This window comes from Protopterus annectens, chromosome 7.part0 (genome assembly GCF_019279795.1).
Source record: "Protopterus annectens isolate FY-2018-M chromosome 7.part0, PAN1.0, whole genome shotgun sequence".
NCBI lineage: Eukaryota > Metazoa > Chordata > Ceratodontiformes > Protopteridae > Protopterus > Protopterus annectens.
In genome coordinates this window covers 1,499,450,064-1,499,468,082 of record NC_056739.1, presented here as the reverse complement: position 1 = coordinate 1,499,468,082, position 18,019 = coordinate 1,499,450,064, and the positions used below count along the sequence as shown (strand labels likewise).

Below are 18,019 nucleotides of genomic sequence, written 5' to 3'. Positions count from 1 at the left end.
TAAACAATTGGAACCATTATTTAAACTGAGGGTGAGTGGAAAAATGTAGATTCTGATGAAGTCTCCGTGGAGGATATGAAAGTGCTCACTCTGGTTGCTTTTTGCTGTCTTTTATTGTTTTTTCATTAAAACTTGTAATTTTTGTTGAACTGCAGTGGATTATTTAAGGAATTACATTTCTACTATGGAGGAAAGCCTTTATTGATACTGGACTGCACATTGGAGTTTTGGTTTTGTGTGATTTTGGGTTACTAGTTTCTTTTTATTTTAGCTATTTCTGCTGTTGTGAGGAGATGCAGCAGCTCTGCGGTGACATATTTATAAATAATTATTCTCTTTTTAAGTCCATTTCAGACACAGCAGTACTACTTTCCATTTATTAAAAAAATAGGTTATAGTAAGTAGAAAGCAGTCTATCTCCAGTGAGAGCTTTTCAAAAATATGAAAAAAAAAAAAAAACAATATGCATGTTGATCAATAGTTTTTTTGATAGAGATGAATTTTCTTAAGTGTGCATATCACTCCGGAAAAGTCCACCATTAAAACCTGTATTGTAATGGTATCCTTTTATGTATAGCATGTACCACTTAAGGAATCCTTCTCAAGACTGAACTTGTCATACCTTTACACTTAAGAGGGGTACCATAGCTAGTCATCTAAACATAACAGTGTGCTGCTGAAAAGCCATTGCTAGAATGGCTGGTATATTGGTAATTCCTACAGTGAAAAAAGATTAAACTGATGCAAAGTTTTCATCCATGTCATGAACACATATGTGGTTATAACAAGAAACACAATCATAACCTTCAATATAAGCGATAAGATATGGTGTCTTTTGCATAACACATTCCGCTGTTGTATAATATTTACAGAGTTATCTTATTAATGAATGCAGTCAAATTTAAAATGGCAAACATAATGGCTAATTAAAAAAGTACAAGGTGTTGCAACTAAGGAAACACAACACAGACAGTAGTAGGCTTTATTTGTGGGTCTGGATGTATGGCAGAAACAGACAGAGTCCTGACTGTGACCAGATATCCTGGGTTACATATCTGGCCTGAGTACTGGAGGAGTCACTGTGGGAGGGACATTAGTGACCAGCTGAGACTGGTTCGGCGATCTCCAGGAGATGGAGTCAGTTTAAGTCATACGGCAGGAGTCCTACCTAGAAGAAGGCATTGCCATGTGCTTCTGTGTATAAGGACTCATGGCAGATAGCCTGGCTAAGTCATGAATGCATACAAGTAAATAATTGTGGGTATGGGATAGTCACTTGCAATAGCTCGGTGTTGCCAACAGGCTAGAAGAGTAGGGCTGTTAGGGATATAAGAAAACTTCTAAACATCTGCAGGATAAAAACTGCTACTTCAGGCTGCTGTCTCACCTTCTTGACATCTTCATGACAGCAGCAGACAGAAACTAAAAGAAGTGAAGAACTAAACTTGATAGCTATGAGAAGGGGTGGGAGAGAATGCTAGCCAGAAAGAATGATGTAAAAACTCGTATTCACTGTTCCCAAAATCTCATCAATCATAAAATGGTGCATCAGTGATGGCATATTTTTCATTATTTATACAAGTAGATAATCAGAATAAGAAGCCCTTGTCCAGATGTAAGCATTGTACAAAGGCAAAAACACTCAAAGGAAAGACATCAGTACTGAGACTGTGCATTACTGTTAAATGTGTACTTTAACTGTAATGGAGTGAAAAATTCTAATCTATCCTTCTGTTCTAATTGCAAACACCCACCTGTGGGTCTGACAAGCGAGAGATGTCTGGGTACAAATAAAACTTAATCCCATCTGCAGCTCCAGGCAACGTTACTCCTCGAATCAACAAAATCAGTAGCATCACATACGGGAATGTAGCTGTCACATACACGACCTAAAAACAATGGAGAACTTATGTCATGACTGTAGGCAAACATCCACATTATAGTTTATCTACATTTGCTACAAACAGCAAAAGACTTTGTTTCTTGCAGGTATAATACAAAAACTGAATGATTAAAAAGACATATTTAAAGGCAGAAATTTTGTAAACCTATGATTTACTGTGCTAGGATTAATTTTTTCAATTTCTTATAGTGTTAATTTTGTGTATCACAGTTAACAGTTTATTAATTTATACTGAAGTCTCAAGTGACACATATTCTCAATAGTTCCCCATGTTCATGTTATACTGTTTTCATGTACATGCACACATGCAGAATGTACATACATCCCAAGTTATTAAGCTCTATTTACATTAGTGCCTAATAAACTGTACTGTGAGGGTCACTGCTTAATTTCTTGAGCCATCAATAAGACTATAAAAGTAATGGTTAGTTCTATACACTAGTAGTTTGATACAATTCTCCTACACACAAAAATATATGACAACAAACAGAAAGTTAGATCAGTAAGCATCTGCTATTTCCATCACATTGAGAAGGATAGAACTATTACTTTTCATTACGGTTTGTATTTCTTGACAAACCATAGTTAATTCTTTATGTCTGTTAAGCTTACTTTGAATATGCCACAGAAGGTTCTTGCACTTATTAAAAGTGGTCCTAATCTGAAAGTACATAAAATTCACTGAGGGACTGATATGTGCCCAAGACAACAAGCCCTAAATGACTCCAGTAAGCCAAAATTTTGTTCAGGAGGGTTGCAACCAGCAGCATCTCTTCTTTGCCATTGTCCAGGTGACATTCCTAATTTTGCTTGCAATCTGAAGTTCCAGGTTTGACCCCCTCACAAAATGTCTGCAAGCATCAAGCCACTAAGCCAGTCTGGAAGCAGCCATTCAAGTTTCCTACCACACCAACAGTGCTAACTAACCTTGGCAGGAAATCCCAGAATGTTAATGCATTTTAAGTATTATTTATACTTGACCAGATTTTTTGCAACAAGCATTTACTCACTGTAATGGGCAAATTCCTCTAACATATTTCTGTGTACTTTCTTGAAGTCTGCAAGTTTTAATTAAAAAAAAAAAAAAAAAAAAAAAAAGAAATGGCCACTTGGAGGTAAATGTTTCTGGTACACAGTCTTTCATTTTCTACAGGGCCCTGCCTGGGTATGTGTCAAAAGTACTTCATCTAGCTCTCTTTCTCTCTCTCTGACAGAGATGCCCAGATCTAACTCCCCCTTTCTCTGTCTCTCTGACCCTACATTTATAAGAGCAGGATGTGCTTCCTCCACTCAGACCAAGTATGGCTCCTCCTCATCCAAAAATGTCCCAAAACTACAGCTTCATACTCAGCAGCAGTCTCTTGATGCCACTATTGAAATAGTCAAAATTAAAAGAAAAACATCTGACCACTAAGAAGGGTAATAAGAATAGCTTTATAAATACATCAGTTATCACAGCAGGCCTCAATCTCATGCAAGATAGTTGTTTACTTATTTATGTGTTTATTTTGTTTGCTTACTAGGTTAATGCTTTTATCTCAGTGGATAAATTTCAGTCACAGCCAGGGTGAATATAATCACAATCTTATGGAAAGAAATAACACATTATAATAGTTGCATGGAACGATACAAATTGCCCAATGACGAAAGGTATAAATAAATGCAGTGAGAACTAAACTAAGTACAATGTTTACATGTATGCACTAATATTATTTTGTTTATATGTATTTTTTTTAATTAAGAAAGCATAGGAACGCTAAGGATGAGTTGTTAAGAAGCAGTGGTATTTGTGGTTTGGTGATGTGGTCCATGGTACATGAGCATTTGACTTGGTTGCAGAAGTAAGCTTTGCAATCAGATCTGAATTTGATGTAGGAGAGGTCTTTATGATAAAGGGGAAGAGTTTCACAGAAATTACAATAGTAAACACTTAAGCACTGCAAGATCATAGTGTGAAGGCCATTGTTTAAAACACACACACCCACACACACACACACACACACACACACACACACACACACACACACACACACACTTCATATATATAGGTAGATCCACAATAGTCTGTCAATTTAAAATTTTGTCAAAAGAGTATTGTGTGTGCATAGATGTTTGCGCATGTGTACATTATGTTCAAAACAGGACGTGTGCTTGCAAAATAAGTGTACGGTTGAAAGTGAGAGAGAATGTGCATGTGTGTGTGTGTGTGTGCGTGTGTGTATGTGTGGGTGTGTCTGCACGTGCGGTTGTGTTTGGTGATTAGGGTTAGAGTAAATGTTAAGGTAGGTGACAGCTTCTGTAATGTACATGTGTGAAAGGTGAGTGTTTGTGCAAGTGTTACTGGTTAGGGGTAGAATAAGGGGGAATGGATGCTGTGTAGTTCATGTGTGTATGTTGGACTTTGTGTCTGGGTCTGTTTTGTGTGTTAGCACTGTTATGGAGAGTACTTTTGTAAAGGATTAAGTTTAGGTTTAGGGGCAGGGGTAAAGGTAGGGTTAGCATTTGTTAGCAAGGTGGTGCATGAGGATGAGATAGGGAAATACGAACAAATTAAGGGAGTAAATAATCTGTGGGAATAAGTCAAGGTTGGCATGCTCAGGGGTATAGACAAGGGTGTGAAGAAGAGTCAAAATGTCCAAAGAAGAATTTCAATTTGGCTACATAGGAATGTGAGCAATTAGGGCAAATGATGGGACAAAGATGAAATGTAAAGGAGGGATGAAGAAGAGGAGCCAAAGCACAAGGCAGCTAGAAGAATGTGCAAATATAACGGCAGCAAAGGCTAAAGCTGAAAGGAAGTTAGTATAGAAAAACACAAAGGGAAACACACTTTTTTAAGTATATAGCAGAAAGAAGTAAGAGAGGAAAAGAATTAACCAGTCTGAGCAAAGATGGGAGGAAATCACAGAAGACCAGAAAAAAATCAGAAACACTGAATAATTATCTTTTATTTATTTAACATTTACAAGTGGTTTAGGCACACCAAGGCTCACTCACTATCACAATAATTTATTACTTAAGCAAATCAACTTTTTAGTTAATAAATTATTGTGACAGTGAGCCAGCCTTGGTGTGTCTGAATCACTTTATTCATGATTGTGTTACTTGTGGTTATTCATTTTATTCTGCTTTATTTAACATTTGTTTACTGGGAAACTCTAACATGGACAGAGCCCATTTTCAGGGGAGACCCAAGGAGAAATGCTTAAGTGTTTCCACGTAAAATGTGTCATGTTGTGGGGGATAAAGGCATAAAGGGGAGAGTAGTAAACAGAAACCAAGAAAAAAATGGAAGAGATTCAGAAGAAAATGGTTGCTCTTATGGAGAAAAAAGCATACAGATCAGATAGGATGCATCCAAGCATCCCCTCCAATCTAGCCAGTGTGTTGGAAGATCCTTCTGTTGGAGATCTTTAACAGATTAGTGGTTGCTGCAGTAGTGCCCAATGAATGGAAATACTGCAAGTGTTGAACCCTTTCAGAAGTGGGCAGGGGAGAAGAAAAATCCAATACAAAGTTGCCAGTTTAACATTGACAGGAAAGCCACAAATAATATACTAAGCAGATGTCTGGTAGCATTTCTAGAGATCAAGTAATCTCCAGAATAGTGAACTTCATGAAATCATGACTAGAAGGCACTGTCAAGTAAAAACTGATCCAGTTCTATGGCTGGGTTGCAGGTTAACTTATTAAGGGAGTACAAATATATATAGCCTATCTCAACATCAGAAAGGCCCTTGTTTTGGTCTCATACCAAAGGCTGGCTAGAAAACTGGGAGGGGTGGAGGTTGGGTGAGGAGTGAGAAACTGGATAGCTGCATGTCTGAATTTTAGGACAAAGAGAATCATATTGACTTGCTGAAGGCAGTTTCAGCAAAGGTAGAAAATTCAAAAAGTTCTCATTGAAACTAACTTCAGCAAAGATAGGACAATTTTGTTTGGTGGGAGCAACTCCACTGCACCCCCATTTGGGGGAGGACATTTCCCACACTCCGTGGACTTCTATATAAAACTCTAGGTCCACACAACAGTGGTGGAAGAGAAAACTCTAGTGTCACTGATGTTATTTTAAAACAGAGTTAGAAAATTTTACATTTGACAAAACTCAGTTTGCCAAATTGCCACATTCATGCAGTTTCCAATTAAAAACCGCACTGGCCTAAAGACCCTGCTATACCAAGTGTGATGTTCCTGCATTGGCCCAGTAATCAAGGAGTCTCAATCCTCACCACTGGCAATAGTAAGGGACATATACAGTGGGAGGATGGCAACTACACACAGTAAAGTACAATTTCCCTTAAGGGCATGCAGAGATCAGTCAATCAGGGGCTGGTTTATCTCTCTTTCTCCAGATTCCCAATAAGACTCCCCACTGGCACAGCTACAGAGTTAAGATCTCAGCCTAGTGGCCAAGCTAAGACCTTCAGCACCCTCTCTGTCCAACCAGTGCTTCATGTCCCTGCCCAAGTAGCTCACACACACACACACACACACACACACACACACACACACACACACACACACACACACACACACACACACACACACACACACACACATGCACACACACATGCACACACACACACCCACACAAACACACGCACACACACAAACACACACATTCTTTGAGGTTTTATTTATATACAGACACACACACACACACACACACACACACACACACTCCTGGGAATGGCTGGCACAAATTTACTAGCTATGCCCCCTTCTGCCCAGACTATAAGGTAGTTTCCACTGCCACGAACCACTCATCAGCTACTTTTAAGGCTCTTAACAAAGCATGTCTAATCCTACTGGGTAATGTTACTATTAATCCAAATGGTAGTCTGACCAAGAGCAAGGCTATTTAGGAGTGGCCTGTACAGTGTCACCAAATGCATATGCAAGTACTCTAAGAGCTCAAATATGTCTCATGGATATCAGCCACTAAGATAGGTTTAAATATGTTTAATAATAAATGATAAAAGAACAAGACAATACTCAGTACACAAACACAATTATTTCAGAGTTCAAAATCACAGGAAATATTTAAAACAACATTGCAGGACAGTTTGAAATAAATACAGAAAACATCTAATCTTTACTATATTCCTAACTATATCAAAGAGTTACTATGACCTAAAAAAATTACTTACAACAAGGCAAGTGCAGATGTGATAATGAATGGATGTTCTTGTTAGGTCAAATACAAACTACAAAATGTTCAGTCTCTCTCTGACAGAGTTCTTAAATTAATATCAAATATTACTGCTGGGTTAGCTTGAATGACATCACTTTTTGTCACCTGCCTTTAGTTCCCAAGCTACCCCCATTGTCAGAAAGTACAAGCATTTCTAGCATCTCTCTGTGAAAAAATACATATCTCTCAGATGTTTGCAGATCCTTGGATGGCGCAGTGGTGCAGCGGTAGCATTGTCACCTCACAGCAAGAGGTTCTCTAGTTCGATTCTCAGCTGGGGTTCCTTCTGTGCAGAGTCTGCATGTTCTTCATGCATTCATGTGGGTTTCCTCCGGGTGCTCTGGTTTCCTTCCACATTACAAATTTAACTTAACTTAATTTCTGGTACACCAAGTCATATCTTACAGTCTAGCAAATCAAGAAGTGTGAGTCAGACCATTTTGTGTAACACATTCATATAATGCATTCCATATCGTGTTGCTCTGAATTGCACCCAAATGCTCTGCTAGTCTTTCTTTACATCTTCTATCACATTTCCAACACAAATTGTCTATAGCATGTAAGTCAACTTTAACAACACTGAAGTTCTAATATATATTGTAAATATGGTTCTTCCTGTACATATACACATATGTCTCTAGTTGTATTAAATGACTAGTCTGCATTTATATTGTTCTTGTTCCTTTCTATAAACAAAGAACCTTTGTATACTTGATGCATGTATGTCACATTGGTTTTCACCTGTACTGTTTCTTTATGCACTACTAAATTTTCTAATCTGTATTTTTACTGTGGAGCTTTTCTCCCTGGGCCCCTGCTGAAAAAGGGCTTTGGCTCAGTCGGACTATTCCATTAACAAATGTCAAATAAAATAAATAAAATAAAACATGAATGCAGTAAGTACAGTCCTGTATCTGAAACAGCCTTCTGTTCCAATATGACTATATATTGAACCTATTTGCTCTTTTGGATGGTACAGTAGAGCATTTGACAAGTCTGACAACTTCATAAAACTAAAACTTGTATCATGTTTTGCTTAGGCTTTGCTTTTTGATTTAGCACACTTTTGGTGTATTGTGAATATGTTAAGTTGGGACCAACGTGTATAAAACTAGAATGTTATTTTATTTATTTATTTATTTATTTTAGTTTATAACTTAGGTCAGTATCTCTGCTTTTTTATGATTCGAGGAAGGAGGTCATAGTCTGATGTACTAGATCTTGTTTACTCATTATTCAATTAGTCTTCATAAAATTCTCTGTATTAGTTTTATTTTATCTTTTTCCATTTATTAACCAAGATAATCTCACTGGGAAGTGTTCACTTTTCAGTGGAGCCCTAGGGAGAAAAACACCACATAAGCATTACATAAGATAATAACAGTAGAAGTTTTTAAATAAAATAAGACAAAACTGAATACAGACAGTTATTTAAAAAAATAAAACAATCTGATTACACAACATTAATTCATACAGTAGGTACACATGACGAATGCAAGAACAGACAAAAAAGCAATCCCTAGTATGAGGCTAGTAATTTAAAATAACAGTGAAAGGCTATGATGCAACTTGAAATTCTGGGACAGATATTACATAGGGGAATACATCTTAGTGGAACGGGAGAGCAGGGAGAAGATAGCATAAAAGTAAGACTTAGATGGTCATAGCTGAAAAATAGGAGAGTTGACATATTGTGATCATGACATACTATATATGTATAAATGATGGCATATACCCTAGATTATAATTTTTTATCTTAATCATTTTCTTGTATTTTGTTTTACATAATTGAACAAGGTACATCTGTTAACCAGGTAAGTAGGCAAGCCCACTGGGTATACTTATTTTGTTGTTATTTTCTTCAATTGCCATTTTTTAACTCGATTAATTGAGAATGTTGTTGCTTTGTTTACTACAGATGTGGTATGTCTTGATGTTAAGATAGTTTTGCTGAGTTGCTTTTTATCTGCTTTTCTGTATATTGTTTATTTTTCTTCTGTTTAGTCTACATTTGCTTTCTGTCTCTAATTCTTTCATTTTCAAACATTTTTCAGTTTTAATAACTGTGTCAGAATTCTTTTGTTATCTATTATGGGTTTTGTGGGGGGTAGATTAATTGCTTTTAATTACTTTTTTGGACAAAAGTGATATGTTTTCCTTTGGTGATATGGTTATTTACTGATATTTCTATTTATTTGTGTTTGCTTAATTACTTATAGGTTCATAGGTTGTTACTAGGCTAACACCTAGTTTATAGATTGTTACCAGGCTAATAACCACTAAGATCCTTACAAACCAAGCAATGCACCCTAAACCATTATTTGGGTCCTGGTATCTTGGGTGTCAATATTGGAGGGATGCATGTCAGTAGGGAGGTAAATAAGGATTTTTAGGGGCTGTTAGTTAGGATACAACTTTTCTTATTTACAGCCTCTGTCTATAATGGACATAGGGGCAAGTGTGGTCATAATTTTATGATTTCTCATCCAATTGTCAAGGTTTTATTTGAATAGGGTCAGGGTGAACTCTATTTTACATGGATGGGAAGCCTATTCCACAGTATGGAGATCCTTTGGGACACATCTCTCTCTTTCCAGCATGTTACGTTTATGCCACAAGCAAAGTTCAGATCCCTGGATCTAGTGTTTCTCGTACTGCTTGGTTTGTGCATGAGCAACAGTTCCTTCAGGGCTGGGTCTGAAGAAGTAGTGTTAGCCAGGCAAAGATTGCTCAGCAGCCTGTAGAAGAATGAATTTATTTATTTATTTAACATTTGTTTACCGGGAAAGTCCAACTGGACACAGGTCCTTTTTCAGCAGAGGCCCAGGGAGAAAAGCTCCATAAGTAACAGTAAATTTTCATGCACACATTATCAAGTAAACAAAATGTAGTATACATAAGAACATACAAATTTGTTACATCTTGACAACAAAACCTGGGCTTTGAACATAGCTAGAACTATTTGTAGGTATGACTTATGTCAAGATATAAGGTTAAGACAAGTCGGTAGGAACAAAGGATTAAACACTGGGAAGAAGTTGGATATGTTTTGGGTATACTGTGATGTATCAGAGCACTCATGATGGGTTAGTACAGGAACATAGCCACTTATTTTTTAGATAAGCTTTAAGTGATAGTTTAAAGTGGTTAGTGGATGAGATTGAGAGAATGGAGTTAGGAAGGGAGTTCCATATACAAAGTATATAGTTGGAAAATAAAGATTCTCCTGCAGTGTTGTTGGCCTTGGGATGGTGAGTAAGTTCTTGTTGTTATAGCGAAGTTGTCTGCTGGAACGGTAAGGAAGGATGAGATTTTGTAGTGCAGGGGTTCTAGTTGATTGTGTTACAATTCTGTGAGTTAGAGAGAGTTGGTTGTAAAGAATAACGTTGGGAAGCTCAAGCCAGTCTAGTATCCTTAAAGCTGTATGATGATGCGTTCTATATGGGCAGTCAGATGCAAACTTAGCAATTTTATTAGAACATGCTTCTAGCTTAGATAAGTCTGTTTTCCTTAGATTAGTTAAAACTGGAGAGGCATATAGTAGAGTGGAGAACAGATGGATTTGTGCTAATGTAATTTTGGCCATTGTGGTCAGGAAGCCTCTGTGACTATATAGACTTCCAAGTTTCTTATGGACTTTTTTATAGTTAGGGAGACATGCAAGTCAAATTTTAGGGTATTGCTTATTTCCACTCCAAGAAGCTTTATATGGGTTGTTGAGGAGATCACAGTATTGTCTTTGGCTACTATGTTAAATGTTGGGCATGAGATAGATGTCTTGTTAGATTGTAAGAGTAATAATTTAGTTTTGTTTGAGTTCAGGATTAGATGGGCATTGGCTAACCATGTTTCAACATAAGTGAAACATTCCTGTGTTTGAGAATGAAGAGTTGATAGGGAAGTGACAGCACAGATAAGTGTTGAATCATCTGCATATGGTATTATAAAACCATGTGGAGTAGCTCTGTGTAGATTATTAGTAAAGAGGGGAAAAGGAGAGAGCCCAAGATAGATCCTTGGGGGACACCAATGGATAAAGGAAGGTGTGAAGCTAGATCACCTTGCCATAGAACAGATTGTTGATGGCCAGATAAATAGTTATGAAACCATGCTGCGGCAGATGGTGAGAAGGATAGTTCAGTTAGTACAGCTATTAGTTTGGAATGGGAGACCATATCAAAAGCTTTTGATAGGTCTATAAAATGGTAGATGCAAAGTTGTTGTTATTTCTGTGATGGTTTACGGTATTAGTGAAGGATAAGAGAGCTGTAGTGGTACTTGGTGATGTGCGAAACCCAAGCTGAGTGTTTGTGAGAAGGTTATTTGTTAGTAAGAATTTCATAACCTGGAGATGAATACACCTTTCGAGTAGCTTAAAAAGAGGTGAAAGAATAACAATTGGCCAATAGTTTGTCAGTTCTGTGGAAGGTCCCCCTTTATAAAGTGGGATTACATGGGAAATTTTCCACAGTTGAGGGACCTTGTTTTTGAGAATGGATCTATTTATAAAGATTGATACTGGAAAGGCTATAGATTCAGCTGCAATTTTGAGGTACTCACTGGGTAAGTTATCTACAGCAACTGTAGTAGGTTTTAGTTTCTGGAGTAGTTTTTTTTATAGTAGCTGGAGGAACTGGGGAGAAAGAGAAGAGGCATTGTTAGTTGTAGACTTGGCTGTTTGGTATCAGGAGTAGGAGTTTGCTGTTTGAAAAGGGCAATTATAGATTCAGTAAAATGTTTGTTAAAAATGGTAGCAATGCTATCGGAATTGTGGATGTTTGGCGTTGGTGTAGTAGATTTTCTTGGGTGAAGGATTGAGTTTATAGCTGGCCATAATTTTTGAGGGATTTTTTTGATATGTGTTTTGAATGTTATGATATAAATTTATTTTATCCTGTTTTATCTGTTTTTTTCCTTATTTCTAAGTTCTTGATACTGCTGTTTAGAAACTACTATGTTAGTCCTGCGCCTTAGTTCTTAGGCTTTATCCCTGTTTTTCAGAAGAACCCTAGTGTCTCTGCTTAGTCAGGGGGCATAGTTTGATTTTACTCTGATGGCTCTAACAGGAGCATGTGCATTTAATATATCTAAGAAAGATTTATTAAAGTGGTTCACTGCATCATCTAGCTCAAGGTATTTGAGTGGAGTCCAATTGCACCTTTGTAGGTTAGCTAGGAAGTTGTCAAGATTAAAGTTATGTTTTCTTCTGTGTTGTTTAAACATAGTAGGTTTTGGTAGGAATATGTGCTGTTGTATAAGAAATGTAGGTAGGTGGTTGCTCAGACCATCAGAAAGGCAACTTGATTGGAATGAGTGAGAGGAGTTATTTAATAATATCTAATCCAAGGTGGATTGTTTTTTATTAGTTTTATCTATTCGGGTAGGTTCTTGAATAGGCTGTAAAACCATGCAAGTTTATATGATTGATGGGGTGATCTGTATCACATGCAAACTAGTCTAAATTAAAATCATCCAGTATGAATGTTTCTTGACTAAGAGTACTACTTGCCCAGTGCAATAGACATTCTATAACTAGGACATTATTTTCAGGTGGGATATAGCAGCCAATTATATTAAGTGTTTTTCTTGAATTTATGGTTAGTGTGGTATAGATGACTTCTGCACTGTCCAGATGTGGGGTTTTGCATTCAAGGAAAGTTAAAGTGAGATGGTCTTTAAAGAGGACAGCAACTCCACCTCCTCTTTTGTTGAGTCTATCCACCTGTAGTATGGAGTAACCTGGGGGTAGTATTTCATTATCCTTTGTACTTGGTTTTAACCATGTTTCAGTGATTATGACTATGTCTGGGGAGTATGTATATAGAGTGGCATGAAGGATGTCCAATTTGTTGGCTATACTTCTAATATTAATGTTCATTAGCAATAGGTCTGATTTTTTTCTATTTAGGATTGCAAGTGTGGGGGTGTTGAGACTAGAGTGATTAAATGGGCTTGTGTTATCTGAGATTGGTCCAAAGTTTGGGTGGATGTCACCACTAAGCAGTAGCCTAGAGGAAATGTTAATAAGTAGTTTCAATCATTTGATAAGTTCATTGTTGTATAACTGAGAATTATAGTGACTATCTTTACTAGGTATTAATTTAAATGGAAAATATTGGAGGCTAGTAATACTGACAAGTGTAGGACTGATGGTGAGATATGTACATGGAGTAGTATGGTAAGGTGGGTTTGTGGTGTGATGAATAGTGGGTGTCTGGAAAGTGCTGTGGTGATAAGTAGTGAGGTGAGATAGTAATACGAGTGTAGTAAGAAGTGATAGGTGCAATACAATACAGAGCCTTTAGGAAATCCATGCAGGACAGAGTATTCATGGCCTGAATTGTTCTGGTGAGAAACCTTTGTGAGCATTCCAAGTGTTGCAAGTTTCTGGTTAGATACATGCCAAACGGGGCATTGTATTTAATGATAGGTATGATAAAGGGAGTGGTACTATAACTTGAACCTGATGCCATACCCTAACCTATAAGCTGGGCAACACAGAATGATTTTTTTATTATCTTAACTACATGATTTATTGATGGAGTAATTAATATGGGTTAACATTTTCCTTAAGGACATTATAATTCATTTTTTTAACATTGAGTTTTAGGCCATTGTTTTGGCACCATTTATTTGTCTGTGTTAAATCCTCATTCAACATGTTGGTGTCTTGGGGAGAATTTATAATAGCTCCTAATTTACAGTCATCTGCAAACTTGGTGAGCAAGAGGCCTTGAAAGTTACTTTGACTTCACAGAAGTAGATGGCAAACAGGAGCGGGTGTCCTGGGGTACTCCAGTGGTGACTGTTCTCTTTGTGGAGGTGGTCCCATTGATCCTTACTTCTTGGGTCCTGTCTGAGAGCAAGTCGGCAATCCAGTGAGTTATGCAGGGATTAATGCTCAGGTCAGAGACCTTGTCATCATTGCATAAGTGAGATATTGTATCAAATGCCTTGGCCTGGTTAAGATAAGCAGTATGCACTATTTTACCCTCATCCATTGCCTGGTAACACTCTCAAAGAAGCTAACCAGGTTAAGAAGGCATGACCTTCTCTTAACAAAGCTGGACAGGGATGGGTCCAGTGTCTGCAAGTTGCAAATGACCTTTTCATCATTTGTCACGATAATTCATTCCATGGCTTTGTGTATCACCTTGTTGGTCAACCCTTATACAGGGAAATGACTGTTGAGGTTCTCCATTAACTTGGAACATAGCCTTTTTCATGGATTTAGTTGAAGAGTGCCTTATGTGGTCCTAATAGGTCATGTTTTAAACTGTTTAGGAGGTAACTTGGGATGTTGTCATGAAGGTAGTTTGCTTCACTTTAGTGAGTGCTATCAGCACCTGGTCCCTGCCAATAGTTGGGGGAAGTATGTTGAAGGGGATTTCAGTTGGTGGAGCTGGGGGGGGGGGGTGAGTAGAGTTTGAGCTAAATTTGCCAGCCAGTAGAGTTGTTATGCCACACTAATTGGTTAAGGTACTACCATTCACCACCAGTTCAGCACACTACTGTGTGTTGCCTTTAAAGTTCCTAATACAGAAAGCCTTGTGATTGTCCTTAGCTTGCAAGGCTATCCTGACCTCAAAGCTGGCCTTGCTGGACTTAATTAGACCTCTTAGTTTCTTAATTAGTTGCATTAAGAGAACACTTGTTATTAAGGGAGTTGGTCTCCTAATGTTGGCCATAAGTAAGTAGCATAGCTAGTACGAGGCACAAGGGGTAGTAGCCCCGGGCACAAAATGTTGTTGGTGCAAAAAGCCAGTATTGCATTTGCGGTCAAACCTGTGCAGTGCAGCATTCTGTGTGTAGTTTAAACTGTAGCAACTGCTTGCTACATTGTAGCAAACAGTTAGCTACAGTTTAACAGTAAAAAAAAAAATATTTTTTTAAATTAAAACCTGAGTGCTGCAGGGCTCTGTGCAGGCAGGGTATAAACTGTAGCAACTGCTTGCTGCATTTGTAGCAAGCAGTTTGCTATAGTTTACTGGGAAGCAGTTACTTGAGTGTGTACATGATAATGCAGATCTTGGCTCCTGAAAGGGCAACTAACTGTTATCTACTCCATGTCTAACCTGGTAAGTGGGGCATCTGTGTGATGCACAATGAAGTCCTAAGTGACAACAGAATTAAGTGAAGTATATACTTGCCTTATGGGCTTCACTCTTGGGGCACCATTGGGTGTAAGCTTAAGTAAGAACTTTGGTATTGCTTTTGGTGTACATTTAAGTGATTGCTGAGAAGAAATTTTGCCATTAGATGGGTCTGGAAGTCTTTGAAATTTGGGAAGGTTTCTTTAAAGCACTTCAGCATAAGACAATCTGTATATTTAGTAAGCATGGTGTATGATGGATGTAGTGTGGGTATTCCTGACAACCTCAGTAGTATGCAAAAATTTTGCCTCCAAGGAATTTGTGTATTTACATCTCTTGCACAAAGTGTTATTTTCTTTAATGATTAACGAGTTGTCTGAGATGCCCAAATCCACCAAACTGGCTACAGGGTCATTTGGAAATTGCATACCCATGTTGTCTGGACCTGGGATAGAATGGGCTGTTTAGAATTTAGGATTGGGTTTTAATAGGGATCTTCTAGGGTAGTTCTGGAGTTAAGGGAAAGATGTATATTGCTAGGATATGATAGTGCTCTTTAAAATTTACGTGGATTGTGTTGGCTAATTGTTATAATTAGCTTATGGATTGTTGTATTTAAGTTCACATTGCATTGGTTTCCAACCTTTGTCTGATGAAGGAGAGACACTGTTCCCTCCAAAAGCGCTTACTTAATAAACCTGTGTTCTTAGTTTGAAGAGCCAGCTGTGATTATTTCATCATCCCTTGCTATTTTTTGTGTTTTAACAACTGAGTCCAAGACTAGTTTGTCTTTTACATGGCAGTTAGGAGGCAAACAGAACTAGAAAAGCCAACAAACAGAGAAATGGCTATTTTTGCCACAAAATAAAGTAAATAATTTAAAATGTTAAAAAAACAGTAATGATCACTGTTTAAAGCAAGTACAGGTGTGATAAATTAAGAAAATATTCTTAACCCAGCTTGGATGGCTCTAGATATAGTTGAAATACTTGAGATGTATTGCAGAGTTCTTTGTAAATGAACAAAGAGCCTTGCAAACTTATCTGATTTATTGTAGAGAAAAACAAACTGAAACCAGATTCCTTTGCCCACTAGCCAACAAATAACCTCACTTTGAGCTTCTTGGTGTGTTTCCCAAATCAGAGAGATCTGGCCCAAAATGGATGATCCTGGAATTTCTTAAAGTAAAAACACAATAAAAGCAGCTCTCAAGTACAGATTAAACAACAAACAACTATCAAACAACCAAATCCCTGGCTAATTTGTCTTTCTGCACTGCGATTATGAGGCAAACCAAACTAGAAAAGTCAACAAAATAGAAATAACTATTAATGCCAAAAAATAAAATAAATGCTTAAAAGCAGTACTGATCACTGTATAAAGCAAATACAAGTGTGATAAATCAAGAAAATATTCTTAGCTTGGAAAGCTCTGGGTGCATTTGAACCAGTTTTGTTTTACCTTTATTTATATTGATCATTACATGTCTTGCTTGGAGTATACACTAGTGTTAATAATCAATTTGAATATGCATTCAATTGCATTTTTCTGATTACCATTGATTTTTCTTTTGAGTTTTTTTTTTTTTTTTTTATGCAAGGTTCATTGATGACAATGCTAACGTTATGTTATTGATGTTCATTTACTGTGTAGTATTTAACAGGTTAGTCACTCTTCTGCCATTTTATCTATAATATTTAATTTGGCAATATTCTTTCACACATTAGTTTCTGTATTAGCTCTATTTTTTTTTTATTATTCTCCTTGCATGATCTGTTGTTTCGGTATATTTCTAACAGGATAGATTTCAATAGAACTATGCATGGGTAAACATTCATCCTATTTTGTTTCTATTGTTTTATTCACAAACAGCTTCCTTCCATGTGTATTCTTGAGTCTCAACTGGACAAAGCCTCAGCCCAATGCAAAAGTTTTAAAAAAGACGTCCCTACACCCCCCCACCACCTCCCCACTGACAACTTTGCCTTCATCAACCTAAATCCAGGGTCATACAAGCTTGGGAAAAGAGCACAAACCTACAAACATCACACCATTAAAGTAATCTGAAACAAAACACTGACTACCTATAGCAGAATGTCGATTATCAGAACGTTGGTTAACTGAATGACCGGTTATCTGAACAGCAGTCCCAGAGTTGACACACCATTCAGAAAGTGACTTGTAGGTATGGGTAGATTTGTACTGTACTGTGTGTGAAAGACAAATTTACAATCATTGAAAGGCCACAAGATGGTGAGTGTGTCACCAAATTAGCACAAAAATGTGATATAGGAAAATCTACAATATGTGGATTAAAGAAGTGAAAAGCCAACACTGAATCTTTCATAATGAACCTTGATTTGGCTGATGGTTCATCAGTGTGAAAGACCATGAAGTTATCAGAAAATATGAAGTTAGAGGACACTGTTTACAAATGGTTACTTAAAAAACGGTCAGCAGATGAACTGCTCTCTGGTCCTTTGCCTTGTGAAAAAATGTTACAAGTCAGTGAAAAAATCAGTGGACCCTCAACAACTTTTCAAGTGAATACTAGGTGGTTGAAATGCTTCAAATCATGTCATAGAATTCACAAATTACATATTGAAGGAGAAAACTCTCATCAGACAAAACTGCTGCTGAGACCATTAAAAAGATGGTTAGAGAATTGGGTGAAGAAGGATACAGTTTGGACAATATTTACAATGCCGACAAGACTGGGCTAAATTGGAAGGCATTGCCTAGAAAAACACCTGCCTCATGATAAGAATCTGCTGTACCAAGCTACAAGGTTAGTGACGACAGAATAACTTCGTTTGTTTGTGCTAAAGC

The 18,019-nt window shown here is 37.3% G+C and overlaps 1 protein-coding gene across 3 annotated transcripts in view; it reads right to left on the bottom strand.

Moving 5' to 3' along the window:
* Positions 1 to 18,019, bottom strand: part of SLC6A11 (solute carrier family 6 member 11) — a 1,657,595-nt gene that overhangs the window by 1,010,772 nt on the left and 628,804 nt on the right. For all 3 annotated transcript variants that reach the window (XM_044078040.1, XM_044078041.1, XM_044078039.1), the window contains exon 7: positions 1,755 to 1,889. In XM_044078040.1, the coding sequence (XP_043933975.1) occupies positions 1,755 to 1,889 (135 nt within the window). The remainder of the gene's footprint in view (positions 1 to 1,754; positions 1,890 to 18,019) is intronic.